Below are 16,756 nucleotides of genomic sequence, written 5' to 3'. Positions count from 1 at the left end.
GGGAGTTAGCTCCAACAGTCAAGTTTTAAGGACAGAGTAGTCAATGGTGTCACATGCAACAGTGCAGTCTTATTTGTGTGCATTGAGAAAATGCACATTGGATTTGGCCTTTAGGAGGAAATCTGTGAGCCAGGAGCTGAGTCCCTGTGGTGGAAGTCCTTTGAATGCCAGACTTTGGTCAATGGGGAATGAATGAAAGTTATTGAGCACAGAAGTGATATGATCAAAACAGCATTAAAATGTGTTTTTCTTTTAAATTTTCCTTTATTAAGCTTATGTTATTGAGTGGCTCTGTTGTTTGGGCTCTGTTCCACATCTGGAGATACATCAGTGAACATAACAGGCAGGATCTCTGTTACCATGGCACTGAACATTCAGAAGTGAGGCGAAGACAGAAAAAAATAAAAGGACAAGATAATTTAAGGCAAGTAAGACAAAACTTGGTGATCATACAGAAATGGACTAAGGGGAACTATGATGATGTGGTCAGGAATGGCATTTCTAAAGAGGAGGATTTGAACTGAGATCAGACTGTTACTAACGAGTCAGCTGTGCAGAGATCTGGGTGCAAAGGCATCCTCGCCCAGACTAGAGAGTGTGTGCAAAGGCCCTAAGCAGGGAATGAGCCTGATTTGTTTGAGGACCAGAGGAAAAGGCAAGTGTGTTAGGAGTAGAGCGAGCAAGGGAGAGACTAATAAAAGATGAGGTCTGAGAGGTGGGTGGAGTTAAACTTGAGCAGGGCCTTAGAGGCCTTAGTAAGGAGTTTGGTGGCTTGTTCTTGATCGGTCACAGAAATGAAAGAAAAGTAGTATTGAGCTGTTGTTGAAGTGTCTGGGACATCTAGGTTAAGAAGTCAAGAGAGTTGTCAGGCTTAAATATTTAAATTCAAATATGGTTTGCTTAGTATTATTCCTTGAAATAACTCCTCAAGTTGTTTAGGCATTCAACAAATAAACGTTCATAGGGAGGCTTGAGAGTCTGTTGAAATGGTATGATCAGCCAGTGATCATGGATCTCTAGCAGTTCTTTGACATAATGAAGGGCATCTTAAATAAATATCATTGCAACCTGAAAGGAATGACCAACTGTTGTATAAACAGTAGCTGGAAAAATTACGGCCAGAAATATCTCATGACTTCAGGGGACATAAAGAATACTTGCCAACCTGAAATACCTGCATCTCCATAGGGACCAATCTATAAAGACTTTGTATAGTGTTTAGTGCTGGTTTGGATAGAACTCCCATTTCCAAAAATGCTTTTTCCCCCCCAGTAAATAGGGAGTATGTGTATCACTGTGCTTCTAGATGCATAAGTAGTTTGCATAGTTTGCTTAGCCAAGGTCATCCTTAAGGAATCTGGTTTTACTGAGTATGTAGAACTTATGTGTGCCCGAAAGCTGCATTGAGGCATAATAATTATACTTTACATATTGCTTTACAGTTTACAAAGCCTTTACCCATTAGAAAATCAATTTGATCTTCATAAACAACTCTTCAAAGTAGGTGAGGGACAGGAATTTTAGGGAGGTCAGTATTATTAGAGGTGAGGAAAGTGAGGATCTCCAAGTGTACAGTCACTGAATGGGACGTGAACTCACAACTTCTCACTTTACTTTTCATTTCTTTACCTATCACACCTTGTTAATGCAAAGGTGAATGAAAATTTAAACTTTACTAGAAGAACTAAAATATGTGTCTCTACTAAAGCAGTGACAGAACACATATTTTTTTTTATTATTAATTTTTGGCTGTGTTGGGTCTTCGTTGCTGCGCGCAGGCTCTTCTCTAGTTGCGGCGAGCGTGGGCCACTCTACCTTGCTGTGTGCGGGCTTCTCATTGTGGTGGCTTCTCTTGTGGAACACAGGCTCCAGGCACACAGGCTCAGTCTTTGTGGTTCATGGGCTCTAGAGCGCAGACTCAGTAGTTGTGGCGCACGGGCTTAGTTGCTCTGCGGCATGTGGGATCTTCCCGGACCAGGGCTCGAACCCATGTCCCCTGCATTGGCAGACGGATCCTTAACCACTGCGCCACCAGGGAAGCTCCACATATATTTTATTTGTGTTAAAGTTATTGGTACTACCAAAGGTTTCAGATTGCTGTGACTACACAGAGGAGGGTGAGATTGACTTTGGCTGGCAGAGTCAAAGGTTTAATTTTGTTTTGAAAATGTGTGCTATTTTCTCACTTGCTAATTTTTATTGTCTTTTCTTGGTTGCTTCGCATGTTTAAAGTACTACATATGCAGCTTTAAAATAAACCCTTTTATTTTATATGCAGTACTCACATGTTTGTTTCTGCAACCATATTTTATTCTTGTATTGCCACTCAACTCAGTGGAGACTAGTAATAATGATAGCTAACATGTAATGAACAATTCTTTGCTAGGCGCTGGTGGTGGTAAGGGGTTTGTAAAAATTAACGTATTTAATTCTTACATCAACTCTGAGGTGGGAGCATTCCTTCATAAATGGGTGTTTTCTGCCCCTTCACATACTTGCTATTCCCACACCTGAGAAAGTAGAACTATGCTGAGAGAAAGTATAATTATAAGGCATACTCATATACACTCAGGATCAACTTAAGCCATGTAAATTTTGTCATATTATATATTGCTTATCATATTTTTCCCTAAGCCAACATAGCCAAGTTGGTATGTGTACTGACCTGAGAGGTGAAAACTAAGCTATATAACATGAGTGAATGAAGTAATAATATCCTAAATGTCTGTTCTGTGATTTTAGTGACAGTATGTAATAATCATGCATGGTTTTGCATTTTTAAAAAAACTGCTTAACTCAATGTGTAAAATAAAAAAAAAGACTCATCAGTAAAGAGATGTTTGCTTAATTTCAAGTGTTTAGGAATGAGAAATGTCCATTATACTTAATCCTTTGTTTAGTTACTTTTATGGAGTGAATGAGATGTTGCTTACTGTGGAAATGGTCATAATAATGCTTTTTATTTATATAACATCTTTCATCTGAGGATCTCAAAGAATGTCTCATGAATCGTCACAGCACTTCAGTGAGGTAGTAAGGTAGCAAGGATTATTAATCTTCATTTTACAGATGGAGAAATTAAGCCACAAGGGGGTTAAAATTTATGTATAGTCCCACCAGCCAGATATAGAGGAAGCCTGAGCTGCTAAGGTTAGAATATTATATTTTAGGAGGATTGGCATAGTATAAAACTTAAATTAACCCCTTTGCTTTTGTACTTTACACAGATAATCTGTTAGAACAAATATGGTAGCTTTAAAGTGTCCATATGGAAATTTTCTAAATCCTTTTTTTAGGAATAGAAAACATTGTAATACTCTTTTCCCCTCTCATTTTTAGGTCAGCAGCAAGGACAAGATGGAGTGAAAGTCCAACAAGCTACAATAGCTCCTGTAACCGTAGCAGTTGGAGGAATTGCTAATGCAACTATAGGTGCTGTTAGTCCTGACCAACTCACACAAGTGCATTTGCAGCAAGGCCAGCAGGCTTCTGATCAAGAGGTGCAGCCTGGCAAGAGGCTTCGAAGAGTTGCCTGTTCCTGTCCTAATTGTAGGGAAGGAGAAGGAAGGTAAATGCTCTATTGCCACCCAACTCAGTGGAGACTAGTATAATAGCTAACATGTAATGAACAATTACATGTAATCAAGGCACGTAGGGTGTTAGTTAAAATCAAGCCATTGGCTGAGTACTTCGATCATTAGAACATCACTAGCTTTATAGCCCAAGAGTTGAGATACAATATTGTTATGAAGGGGATTAGATTGAGCTATTCTGGGAATGGGATTTCAGTGGTCCTCTACCATGTACCTTATACTTTCTTTTATGGTTTTCTTTCTTCATTTATTTATGTAAAATTTTAAAACAACTTTATCGATGTAAAACTTACATACCATGTAATTCACTCATTTAAACTGTACATTTCAGTGGTTTGTAATATATTCACAGAGTTGTACATCCATCACCACAGTCAATTTTAGAACTTTTTTGTTCCCCTGAAAACAAATCCTGTATTATTTAGTTATCACTCCCTCTTCCCTCCCAGCTCTAGGCAACCACTAAACTAATTTCTGTGTATAGATTTGCCTGTTCTAGACATTCATATAAATGGAATCACAAAATATGTGGGTTTTGTGACTGGTTTCATTCACTTAGCATGTTTTCAAAGTTGATCCATATTATAGCATGTGTCAGTTCTTCATTCTTTTTAATGAACAAAATAATATTCCATTGTATGGATATACAATATTTTACTTATCCATTCATCAGTTGTTGGACATTTGGAACTTTTTCCACCTGTTGGCTATTACGCTGCTACAATACAAGTTTTTGGTTTTGATTTGCATTTCCCTGATGACTAATGATATAAAGTATGTTTTCGTGTGCTTACTGTTGGCCATTTGTGTATCTCTTTTTTTTTAAATTAATTTATTTATTTTTGGCTGCGTTGGGTGTTTGTTGCTGTGCATGGGCTTTCTCTAGTTGTGACAAGTGGGGGCTACTCTTTGTTGTGGTGCACGGGCTTCTCATTGCGGTGGCTTTTCTTGTTGTGGAGCACAGGGTCTAGGCACGTGGGCTTCAGTAGTTGTGGCATGCAGGCTCAGTAGTTGTAGCTCACGGGCTTAGTTGCTCTGCAGCATGTGGATCTTCCCAGACCAGCGATCGAATCCATGTCCCCTGCATTGGCAGGTGGATTCTTAACCACTGTGCCACCAGGGAAGTCCCTGTGTGTCTTCTTTAGACAATTGTCTATTAAGATCTTATGCCTATTTTAATTAGATTATTTGTCTTTTTATTATTGAATTATAATAGTTCTTCATATATTCTAGATACAGGTCCCTTATCAGATTTATGATTTGAAATATTTCTTCCCGGTCTCTGAGTTGTCTTTTCACTTTCTTGATAGTGTCCTTTGGAGCACAAACGTTTTTAATTGTGAAGTCCAGTCTTTTCTTTGGGTGCTTCTGCTTTTGGTGTCATACCTAAGAATCCATTGCCCAATCTGAGGTCACAAAGATTCCCACTTTTCTTATAAGAGGTTTATAGTTTTTGTTCTTACATTTAGGTTTTTGATAAATTTGGGGGTTAATTTTTGTGAGGTAAGGATTCATCCAATACCATTTGTTGAAAGACTGTCCCTTCCCCATTCTTTGGATGGTTTTGGCACCCTTGTCAAAAATCAGTTGATCATAGACAGATAGGTTTATTTCTAGACTCTTCAATTCTGTTTCATTGATCTGTATGTCTGTTTCTATGCCAATACCACACTGTCCTGATGACTTTGGCTTTGTGGTAACTTCTGACATTGGGGAGTATGAGTCTTCCAACTCACCCAACATGAAAGGGTTTTTGATTGTGTCAGATGCTTTTCTTCATCTGTTGAGATGGTCATGTAGTTTTGTTTTTTATTCTGTCAATATGGTATATTACATTAATTGATTGTTAAATGTTAAAGTACTTTTGCATTCATGGGATAAATACAACTTGGTCATGCTATGTAATTTTTTTTATATGTTGATGGATTTGGATTTTTACTATTGTGTTGAGAATTTTTGCATCCATGTTCATGAGAGATATTGGTCTCTTGTTCTCTTATAATGCCTTTGGTTTGGGCAAAGTTATTACTGGCCTTGTAGAATGAGTTGGGAAGTCTTCTCTCCAGTTTCATTTTTTGAACGTTTGTGAAGAACTGGTATTAATTTTTAAAATGTTTTGTGAACCTGTGAAGCTCACTGGGCTTTTCCTTTGTGTATTTTTTTGACTACTAATTCAACCCTGTTACTTGTTCTGAGTTCTGTCTTGTTCTTGAGTCAGCTTTGGTACTTTGTATCTTTCTAAGAATTTGTTCATCTTATAGTTTTTTAAGTAATTGGTATACAATTGTTCTTGGTATTTCTTTATAATCCTTTTTATTTCTGTAAGGTTGGTAGTGATATCCCCTTTTTCATTTCTGATTCTAGTAATTTGAGTCTTCTTTTTTTTTTGTTAGTCTCCCTAATGGCTTGTTGGTTTTGTTGACCTTTAATCAGCCTTTGGTTCCATTGATTTTTCTCTATTGTTTTTGTATTCTCTAATTCATTAGTTTCTGCTCTATTCTTTATTATTGTCTTTCTTCTGCTTGCTTTATTTTGGATTTAATTTGCTCTGTTTTACTGTCTTAAGATGGAAGTTTACATTATTTAAGATCTTTATTTCCTTCCAGTTATATTGAGATATAATTGACGTACAGCACTGTATAAGTTTAAAGTGTACAGCATAATAATATGACTTAATACATCATGAAATGATTATCATAATAAGTTTAATGAACATCTATCATCTTGTGTAGCTACAAAATTAGAGAAATAGAAAAAATATTTTTCCTTGTGATGAGGACTCTTAGGATTTAGCTCTCAACAATTTTCATATATAACATACAGCAGTGTTACTTATATTTATCATGTTGTAAATTACATTCCTAGTATTTATTTACCTTAGAACTGGAAGTTTGTATCTTCTGACTGCCTTCATCCATTTCCCCTCCTCTGGTAACCACCAATCTGATTTCTTTTTCTGTGAGTTGTTTGTTTGTTTTTGAGGTGTAACTGACCTATAACTCTGTTAGTTCCTGTTACACAATATAGTGAATCACTATTTCTATACATTTCACAATGATCACAGTAAGTCTAGTTATGATATTACCACTGTACAAAATTATTACATAGTTATTGACCCTATTCCCCACGCTGTACATTTCATCTCCTTGACTCATTTATTTTTTAACTGACAGTTTGTACCTCTCAATCTCCCTCACCTATTTTTTTTCCTCCCTCCACACCCCTCTTCTCTGACAACCACCTGTTTGTTCTCTGTATCTATAACTCTATTTCTGTTTTGTTATGTTTGTTCATTTATTTTGTTGTTTAGATTCCACATATAAGTAAAATCATTCAGTATTTGTCTTTCTCTGTCTGACTTGTTTCACTTAGCATAATATTCTCTAGGTCCATCTGCGTTGTCAAAAATGGCAAGATTTCATTCTTTTTTTGTGGCTGAGTAATTTTCTATTATGTGTGTGTGTGTGTGTATACACACACACACACACACACACACACACACACACACACACACACCCACATCTTCTTTATCCATTCATGTATTGATGGGCATTTAGGTGGCTTCCATATCTTGACTATTGAGAATAACGATGAAGTGAACATAAGGGTGCATGTATCTTTTCTAATTAGTGTTTTCACTTTCTTTGGATAAATACCCAGGAGTGGAATTCCTGGGTCTTATATTAGTTCTATTTTTAATTTTTTGAGGAGTATCCATACTGTTTGGTGTAGCGGTTGTACCAATTTACATTCCCAGCAACAGTGCATGAGGGCTTCCTTTTCTCCATATCCTTGCCAACGTTTGTTACTTGTTCTCTTTTGTATACTAGCCATTCTGACAGGTTTGAGGTAGGATATTTTTAAATATAGATATTTACAGCTGTAAGTTTCCCTCTAAGCGTTACTTTATATGTATCCCCTAAGTTTTGGTATGTTGTGTTTTCGTTTTCCTTCATCTCAAAGTCTTTTACAATTTCCCTTTTGATTTCTTCTTTGACCCATTGGTTATTTAGGAGTATATTGTTTAATTGCTAGGTATTTGTGAACTTCCCAGTTTCTTCCTATAAATGATTTCTAGTTTTCTTCCACTGTGGTCAGAAAACTTTGTTATTTCTGTCCTTTTAAATTTACTGAGATTTGTTTCACAGCCTAGTATATGATCTGTCCTGGAGAACATTCCATGCGCTCTTGAGAAGAATGCTGTTGTTGCTGGAGTGTTCTGTGTATGTCTGTTAGGTCTTGTTTATTTACAGTGTTATTCAAGTCTTCTGCTTCCTTGTTGATCTTCTACCTAGTTGTTTTGTGGAAAATCACTGAAGATAGTGTATTGAAATCTCCAACTATTATCATTGAATTGTCTATTTCCCCCTTCATTTCTGTCAGTTTTTACTTCTGTTTTGGCACTCTCTTTTTACGCTTGTTTAAATGCATGTATGTTTCCTGATGGATTGACCCATTTATCCTTATCAAATTTCTCTCTTTATTTCTAATAACATCTTTTGTTTTAATGTTTATTTTGCCTGGTATTAGTATAGCCACTCCAGCTTTCTTGTGGTTGTTTGCATGATACCATTTTCCATCTTTTTACTTTCCAATATCTTTGTATTTTTGTGTCTTTAAATGTAAAGTGTGTCAGCTATAGATGGTACATAGTTGGGTCTTGTTTTGAATCTAATCTGACAAAACCTACCTTTTTATTAGTTTATATAATCCATTTACATTTGATGTTATTATCAGTATAATGAATTTATGTCTGCCATTTTTACCTTTTGTTTTCTATGTCTCATGTCTTTTTTTGCTCCCTTATCCCTCCCTTACTGCTTTCTTTTGAATTAAATTAATATTTTAGTTTGTAATGTAGCATTATAATTTCATTAATGATGTTTTCACTGTGCTTATTTCTCTAGTGCTTGCTCTAGGCCTTACAATATATTAATTTATCATAATCAGTTTAAGATTTACGGTAACTTAATTCCAGTGAGTTATAGAAATGTTACTCCTATATAGGTCTGTTCCCTTGTGCTTCTTTTTATGGTATTACTGTTAAATACATAAGGGTTACAAACCCCACAATACGTTGTTATAATTATTATTTTTATAAATTTATGTCTTTTAAATTTGCTCTGTTAACTTTATCATTTCTGGTTCTCTTTATTTATTCCCATGAATTTGAGTTCCTATTTGGGGTCATTTCCTTATGGCTTTGCTCCCAGCCACCTCCTTTGTGCTGTTATTGGCAGATATGTTACATATGTTGCATTTCTCTAATGTTACAGTCTTGACAATACATTTTATACATATTGTTTTATAAAATTGCTTTTTATTTTTTTATTAAACCACATTTTTGGCTGCTTTGGGTCTTTGTTGCTGCATATGGGCTTTTCCTGGTTGCGGCAGGCGGGGGCTACTCTTTGTGGTGGTGCACGGGCTTCTCATTGCAGTGGCTTCTCTTGTTGCAGAGCACGGGCTCTAGGCATGTGGGCTTCAGTAGTTGTGGCACGCAGACTCAGTAGTTGTGGCTCGTGGGCCCTAGAGCGCAAACTCAGTAGTTGTGGCACATGGGCTTAGTTGCTCTGTGGCATGTGGGGTCTTCCCAGACCAGGGATCGAACTCATGTCCCCTGCATTGGCAGGTGGATCCTTAACCACTGTGCCACCAGGGAAGCCCAAAATTGCTTTTTAAATTAGGTGAGAAGAAATATGCACTTACACTGTCCTTTATAATTACGTAATTGCCTTTGCTAGTGCGCTTTTGTTTCTTTATATATATTTGAATTACTTGCTGGTTTCACTTGCTTTCAGCTTAAAGAACTTCCTTTAGTATTTCTTGCAAAGCAAGTCTACTAGCAACGCATTCTCTTAGTTTTTGTTTATCTGGGAATATCTTTATTTCACCTTCATTTTTGAAAGATAGCTCTGCTGGATATAGGATTCTTGTTTGAGGTTTTTTTGTTTTTTTTTGTTGGTTTTTGTTTTGTTTTTGAGTACTTGAATATGTTTCTACTGAGAAGTCAGCCTTTAATCCTACTGGGCTTTCCCTGCAAGTGATGAGTCATGTTTCTTGCTGTTTTCAAGATTTTGTCCTTGTCTTTGGGTTTCAGGATTTTTAGTGTAAAGTGTCTATTTGTAGATCTCTACATTTATCGTATTTGGAGTTTGTTGAGCTTCCTGAAAGTGTAGGTTAATGTTTTTCATAAGTTTTCAGCTGTTATTTCTTTGAATATTTTTTCTGCTTCATCCCCCACTCCCCTTTTCCCTCTCGTCTCCTCTCCTCCTGGTATTCTCATTCATATGTTGGTGTTCCACATTTCTCTGACATTCTGTTTATTCTTCTTCTGTTTCTTGTTTGCTTTTTGGGTTGCATAATCTCTATTGAACTGTCTTCAGTTTCACTATTTCTTCCTTCTCTTGAGTCCCTCTTGTGAATTTTTCATTTCAGTTGTACCTTTTATCTCAAGAGTTTCCAATTGGTTCTTTAAAAAATCATTTCTAGCTCTTTATTGATATTCTCTGTTTGATGTGATGTCATTATATCTTGCTTTACTTCTTTAATCATGATGTCCTTTAGTTCTTTGAACGTATTCATAATGGCTGCTTTGAAGTCTTGTTAAATTTGTTTGCTCTCACAGGCAGTTTCTCTTGCCTGCTTTTTCTCTAGTGTATAGGTCGTTTTTTCCTTCTTTGTTTCTGGTTTTTGCACGTCTCATAATTTTTTGTTGGAAACTAGAGAAATAGTATATTGTAGCAACTCCTAGTACTGCCTTCTGTCCTTCTCCCACCTCTGGCTTGTTACTGTTTTGCTTGTTTGTTTAGTGAGGAGCTGGATTATTTTAATGAAAATCCCTGCCCCCACTCCCCTGCCCCTCTCCAGTATGAAGCGTGTTGCTCCTTAGTGACCCTGGGATGACAGTGGTTTTGGTAGGGATATTTTTGGTTCTTTCTCTGACCACACCCAGCTGTTAAGCTCCACTAATTGCCAGCTGATTGCTCTGTTGTTTTCAGTAATACCCTGAAGCATATATTGCTCCACAGCCTGATCCAATCAGAGTTTTAAAAGGCAGAACTTAGGTCTGTGCTTGAGATTTATTCTGATCCTGTAGGACTCCTACCGGCTACCTCTTTCCTCAGTTCTTTCTGGCAACCTGTCAGTCTATAGTTTAGCTTATGTCTCCAGTGAATCTATTAGTCTCCTCCCAGTTGCCTTTTGCAACAATCTCCACTGTCTTTAAGATCATCCTTAGGCTCAAACCTCTCCACACTTTGTTGCAAATGAAAGTCAATTTCTTGGGAAGAGATTTGGAGCCTTCTGTTTTATGGTATACTCTCCCTCTGGCCAAAATCTCTGTGTCATGGCTCTTGAACTGGGGTTGGGACAGTGACACATTTCTCCCTATGCATTCTGTGCTCTAGGAGCTGAGTACGTGGGGGCAGGAGGTCAGCAGTAGCCTCAAGTTTTATTGGCTGGTCACTCCAGTCTTGGAACCTCTGATTTATGAACTACAAATGAGCTGGGTCAAGGGTCATCTGGACCCCAGTGTTTTCATCATGCCTTATCCAAGGTTGAGCCTGTGTCTCAGGGGTTGGGATTGGGTGGAAGAAGGTTGTTCCCCATCTGTCAGCCACACTCACCTGAAACTTAGCCTCAGTAACAGGTAGCTGCGGGTAGATTGAGAAATGCTGATGTCCTGCCTTTCTTGGGGAGATAACCCAGCAACTAGAAGGGTGGGAGAAGAGGGAACCCTGTTGTTGATTGCACAAGTCTGTAGTGTTTCTGTGTCAGGGGAGGTGGAAGGAGGAGGGAGACACAGAGTGAGTATTGGTTCAAATACAGCAGACTCTCATTCTTCTTACCAAGTTCTATTTGATTTTCATGAATAAATGTTTCTTTATTTGCTGTATACTCATAAGGCCATTTCCAGAGATTGTAAATGTTATTTGCTTTTTTTGTTATCATTTGCACTGGTTTCACTGGGGAGTAGGTCCAGGGAGCTCTTCGTGCTGCTTTTGCTGGAAGCGAAACTCTGAACGTTACACTTTTAAATGAGGATTACCATTCTTTGGTATTTTAGAGGAGAGTTTTCAAGTGTCTTGAAAAGTTTAAAGAGATTTTTTTCACAGGGGAGGAACGTACTAGGAAATGAACATGTGAATTCCATGGCAGAACATACATTCTCTAAAATTAATGTTTTCATACCACTTTTGAGTTTTACTACACAGTGCTGTTTTTTTCTGATTTTTAACTACAGTTGTGGCATCATGATTTTAAAAACTCATTTAGAAAAGCATCATTTAATTACCTTGATTCCCTTTTACTTTTCCTGAATTACAAGCTTGGTGTTTGGGAGTGTAATTAATGTTTGGTTTTTGTTTTTGTTTTTGTAGAGGCAGTAATGAACCAGGAAAAAAGAAACAACATATCTGTCATATTGAAGGATGTGGAAAAGTTTATGGCAAAACATCTCACCTACGAGCACATCTTCGCTGGCATACTGGAGAAAGACCTTTTATATGCAACTGGATGTTTTGTGGCAAAAGATTTACAAGGAGTGATGAGCTTCAGAGACATAGAAGAACCCATACAGGTTAGTTGATTTATTTTAGGACTTGTACTTATTATTTCTTTTCTCAGTGCTTAGATGAAAATTATAGTGATAGTTAGCTATCAAATTGGGAAATATGGAAATTAAAGAGAGAAAATTCATTTTAGTGATTATATGAAAGATGTTTAAGATCAAAATTCTTTACCTCATTTCTGAGATATATTTTATTCTACTTTTCGTAAGCTTTATCAGCATAATTACATGACTTGGAATTTATTCCATTTGCTTATCTTGCATTCTTAGCATGTTGAACTCACATATTACTTTTTGTCAGTATTTAAGTTGATGAGAAGAGAGTTGAATTATCATCTTGTTGGTGACCTTGATTAGTTTTTGTTCAATCCAGAAAATTGACTGAAGTATCAAGAAAAGTATAACAAACACCTACCTTAACTCTCACTCAGAATTGACAGCTGTTAACATGCTGTATTATCTGTTATTTTTTAACAAAACAAATCATTATAAAGTTAACATCATCTTTGTCCTCCTACCTCTCAAAGACAACAGCTACCATGAATTTCAAGTGTAAATTTTTACTGTAGTTTTAATACTCTTACATATTTTCTTCATGGATATATGTGAATATTGTTTTGTGTTTTCTGTGAAATTTTATGTAACTGATATATTACAGTATAATTTTACTTACTATGTTTTGACATCTATCCAAGTTCATATATATGTATACATATGTGTATGAATACATGTCTATTTCTCTTAACTGCTATGTAGTGTTCTATCACATGACTCTACTACACTGTATTGATCCATTTCCCACACTATTTAGATGAGTTCAAGATTTTTGCTGTCACAAACTTTACTACTTTGAACATACAGTGAACATGTACAAGAAGTAGAATTATTGGATCTTAGAGAATGTGTATGTTTGATTTTGCTAGATAACCACTAGAGTCTCTAAAGTGGCTGTTACCATCTCTGCTTCACTAGTGTTGATTGAGAGTTTCCACTTGGCTGTATGTTCACTCAGTAGCATCAGGCTTTGAAAGTTCTTGTCAGTCTAAAATGGTTTCTATTTAATTTTTTAAATTAGCATTTTTCCTGATTATAGTGAGATAAGCATCTTTTTTCCTGTGTTTATTGGTCATTTATATTTTGTTTTCTGTTGATTCTTTTGATCTTTTTTGTTGTTGTTGTTTTCCTTTTTCTTACTGATTATATATTGCAATTTTCCCCAGTATTGCTATCTTTTTATCTTAGTGCTATCTTTTGTCATATGGAAGTTTTATATTTTTATTTAGTAAAATATAAGGATATGTAAATATATTCCTTTGCATTTTGCTTTTTTTTAAAATGAAAATTTCTCCTATCTCAAGGTCATAACGTTTTTAAAAACATTTTCTTCTAATTGGCTTTAAGGTTTTCTTTGTGTAAGTTTATTAGTCTAAAAAAATTTTTTTTTTTCATGATGGACTAAAAAGGGGATAAAATTTTGTTTTTCTTTCATGTGGAAAGCCATTTCTTGAATAGTCCAGTTCTTTCTTCATTGATATGTAATGGAACTTCTCTCATATGTTGATGTCCTCTTTAAGAATGGCTCAATTTCTGAGTCCTTTGTTTTGTCTGTTTGTCACTTCCTACAGTAATACTATACTGTTTTAATTACCAGAAGCGTATATTAAGTCTTGATATCTGGTAGGGCAGTTTTCCTTGTTTTGGTATATAACACTGACCTTCTCTATTTAGAACATGTCTGGTATATATATTTGGGACTCAATGTTTAATTATTGAATAAAGTAATAATTTGGGTAGATTTTTTTGAATTAGACATTAAACTTTAACTTGTATCAAGGTACATGTAGGACAAAAGGGGAACTAGAGCTGACTTTTATTGATCAACTACTGAATATCAGATGTTTCAAATATATCAGCTCATTTAATTCTAACAGAAGCACTGTAAGCTAGAAATTGGCTCCATTTTACAGATTAGAAAATAGTCTCAGAGAAGAAATAATGGTTGCTAAATCTATTTAAAGTGATAAGTAAAAATTACTTAGTTTGATATGCACACAACTTAGTAACACAGAAGAGTCTTAGTGTAATGGCTCAATCACTGAGTTAACATTATATTAAAAATAAGAATTTTAATTAAAAAAAGTTTTAAAAACTCTGTATAGTATTACATTTGGGTTTCTAATGCCACCTCATCTTTCATATTGGCAAATATGTTGTGATTAAAAATTAAGCCCACCGTGAGCCATGGCTGCTGAGCCTGCGCATCTGGAGCCTGTGCTTCGCAACGGGAGGGGCCACAACAGTGAGAGGCCCGTGTACCGCAAAAAAAAAAAAAAGCTGCAGCCTCTCTATCACTGGGGCTGCCACCCTGTGGCCATCTCAGTGCCTCAGTCCTCCCTCCTGTGCCCCATCGTCCAGGGCCATCCTTCTTCAGGCAACTTTCCTGCCCACACGCTCTGCCCAGGACCTTTCCTGGGGACAACTTACCGGGATGGGACAGGAAGACAGTATAGTAAACTGTCCAGAGGTAAGCCCTAGAGTAACCACTAAGAAAATAGAAAAAAAAAAATACAGTTAAAAAAAAAAATTAAGCCCATAACAATATTGATGTCTGTTTTAGAAAAATACTGTGCTGTTTATGTCAGTATGAGTGGATGCAGTATTTCTGCCCTGGTTTAACAGTGGGGCAGATTAGGGAAGCCAAGAAAATTTGGAACCTCTCACATTGTGATTTCATCATTTTGTTTGAGAAGCGATGAGTTTCTAAAGTTCCTTTCTGTTGCACATTCATACTCATACAGATAACACAAGGCAGATTTACTGAAGGATTTATATAAACTACTTCAAAAGATTAATGAGTTGGAAGCATAATTTCTTTCTTCTTTTTTTTTTTTTTTGCGGTATGCGGGCCTCTCACTGCTGTGGCCTCTCCCATTGCGGAGCACAGGCTCCGGACGTGCAGGCTCAGCGGCCATGGCTCACGGGCCCAGCCGCTCCGTGGCATGTGGGATCCTCCCGGACCTGGGCACGAACCCACGTCCCCTGCATCGGCAGGCGGAATCTCAACCACTGCGCCACCAGGGAAGCCCTCTTTCTTCTTTTTAAATGGTCCACACCATTATTGTCTTCTAATAACCTGAATAATTCAGAATTTAATATACTTACAGCTTACTTTCAGTGTTTCAGACATCTTGAATACATCATACACAAAATTGTTTATTTAAACATGTTATTTTGAAGTGTTTGGCTTAACATCAGATACCTTTTACTTTTAAAGAAGTAGTACAAGTAACTTTCATTCTAAGTGTTTATTAAAGTTGTTGAAAAGAAAATGAAACAAGTCTTTTGAAATAAATAAGTATTGATTAAGCATTTTATATGTTAAGTTGAAAGCCTTGGTCATTCATGGCAGTAACTGTTTTCTCTAATGCCCAACCACTGCACTAAGTAGAAATTCAGTTATCATCTTACTATGAGTGGACAAGTGAGTTATTTTTATTCACTGTTGAAAATAGTGCAGATTTTTTTTTTTTTGCTTTCTGTAAAATAAAAATTTTTTTTCAAAAGATACATGGATATGGTATTTAAAAATCAAATCATGTAGAAGAGCTTGGATTGTTAAGCAGACTCTTTGGCCCACCCCATCTGCTCCCTGGAGAAAATCATGTTTAATCCTTTAACTATTTTTACTTTTTTATTCATCCTGTGATGGCTGTGCATACCTGTATAATATGCTTACACTGTTATTTATTGATACAGCAATATTAGACACTGACTATTCTTGCATTAAGAGTTAAGAATTTACCTCACAGATGGCCAGTAGGCACATGAAAAGCTGCTCAGTGTTGCTAATCATCAGGGAAATGCAAATCAAACCCACCTGTGAGAATGGCGATCATCAAAAAGAATACAAATAAAAAATGTTGGTGAGGATGCGGAGAAAAGGGAACCCTTGTACACTCTTGGTGGAACTGTAAATTGGTGCATCTGCTCTGGAAGACAACATGGAGGTTTCTCAAAAAACTAGAAATAGAACTACCATATGACCAACTAATTCCACTCCTGGATATGTGTTCAAAAAAAAACCCCAAAACACTAATTTGAAAAGATACACACAGCCTAATGTTCATAGCAGCATGATTTACAGTTGCCTAGATATGGAAGCAGCCTAAGTGTCGATCAATACATGAAGTGAAATAAGTCAGATAGAGAAAGACAAATGCTGTATGATATCACTTATATGTGGAATCTAAAATATGCAACAAACTAGTGACTATAAATTTTTAAAAGCAGACTCACAGATATAGAGAACGAACTAGTGGTTACCAGTAAGGAAAGGGAAGGGGGTAGGTACAATTTAGGGGTAGGGGATTAAGAGGTACAAACTATTAGGTATAAAATAAGCTACAGGGATATATTGTACAACATGAGGAATATAGCCAATATTTTATAACTATAAATGACGTATAACCTTTAAAATTGTGAATCAGTATATTGTACACCTGTAACTTATTCAGTATTATACATCAACATACTTCAAATTAAAAAAATGAACACTCAGTTGTAAACTGACAGAAATCAGTACTCCCCCCAA

The 16,756-nt window shown here is 36.3% G+C and overlaps 1 protein-coding gene across 2 annotated transcripts in view; it reads left to right on the top strand.

Annotated features, from left to right (window-relative positions):
- SP4 (Sp4 transcription factor) overlaps positions 1–16,756 on the top strand; it is a 71,929-nt gene that overhangs the window by 35,566 nt on the left and 19,607 nt on the right. Inside the window, exons 4-5 of one of the 2 annotated variants that reach the window (XM_067746180.1) lie at positions 3,340–3,568; positions 11,975–12,174. In XM_067746180.1, coding sequence (XP_067602281.1) covers positions 3,340–3,568; positions 11,975–12,174 — 429 coding nt within the window. The remainder of the gene's footprint in view (positions 1–3,339; positions 3,569–11,974; positions 12,175–16,756) is intronic. The other variant, XM_067746181.1, reaches the window with a different exon arrangement.

Source organism: Pseudorca crassidens, chromosome 8, assembly GCF_039906515.1.
Source record: "Pseudorca crassidens isolate mPseCra1 chromosome 8, mPseCra1.hap1, whole genome shotgun sequence".
NCBI classification, from domain to species: domain Eukaryota; kingdom Metazoa; phylum Chordata; class Mammalia; order Artiodactyla; family Delphinidae; genus Pseudorca; species Pseudorca crassidens.
This window is presented reverse-complemented; position numbering and strand designations above follow the sequence as displayed.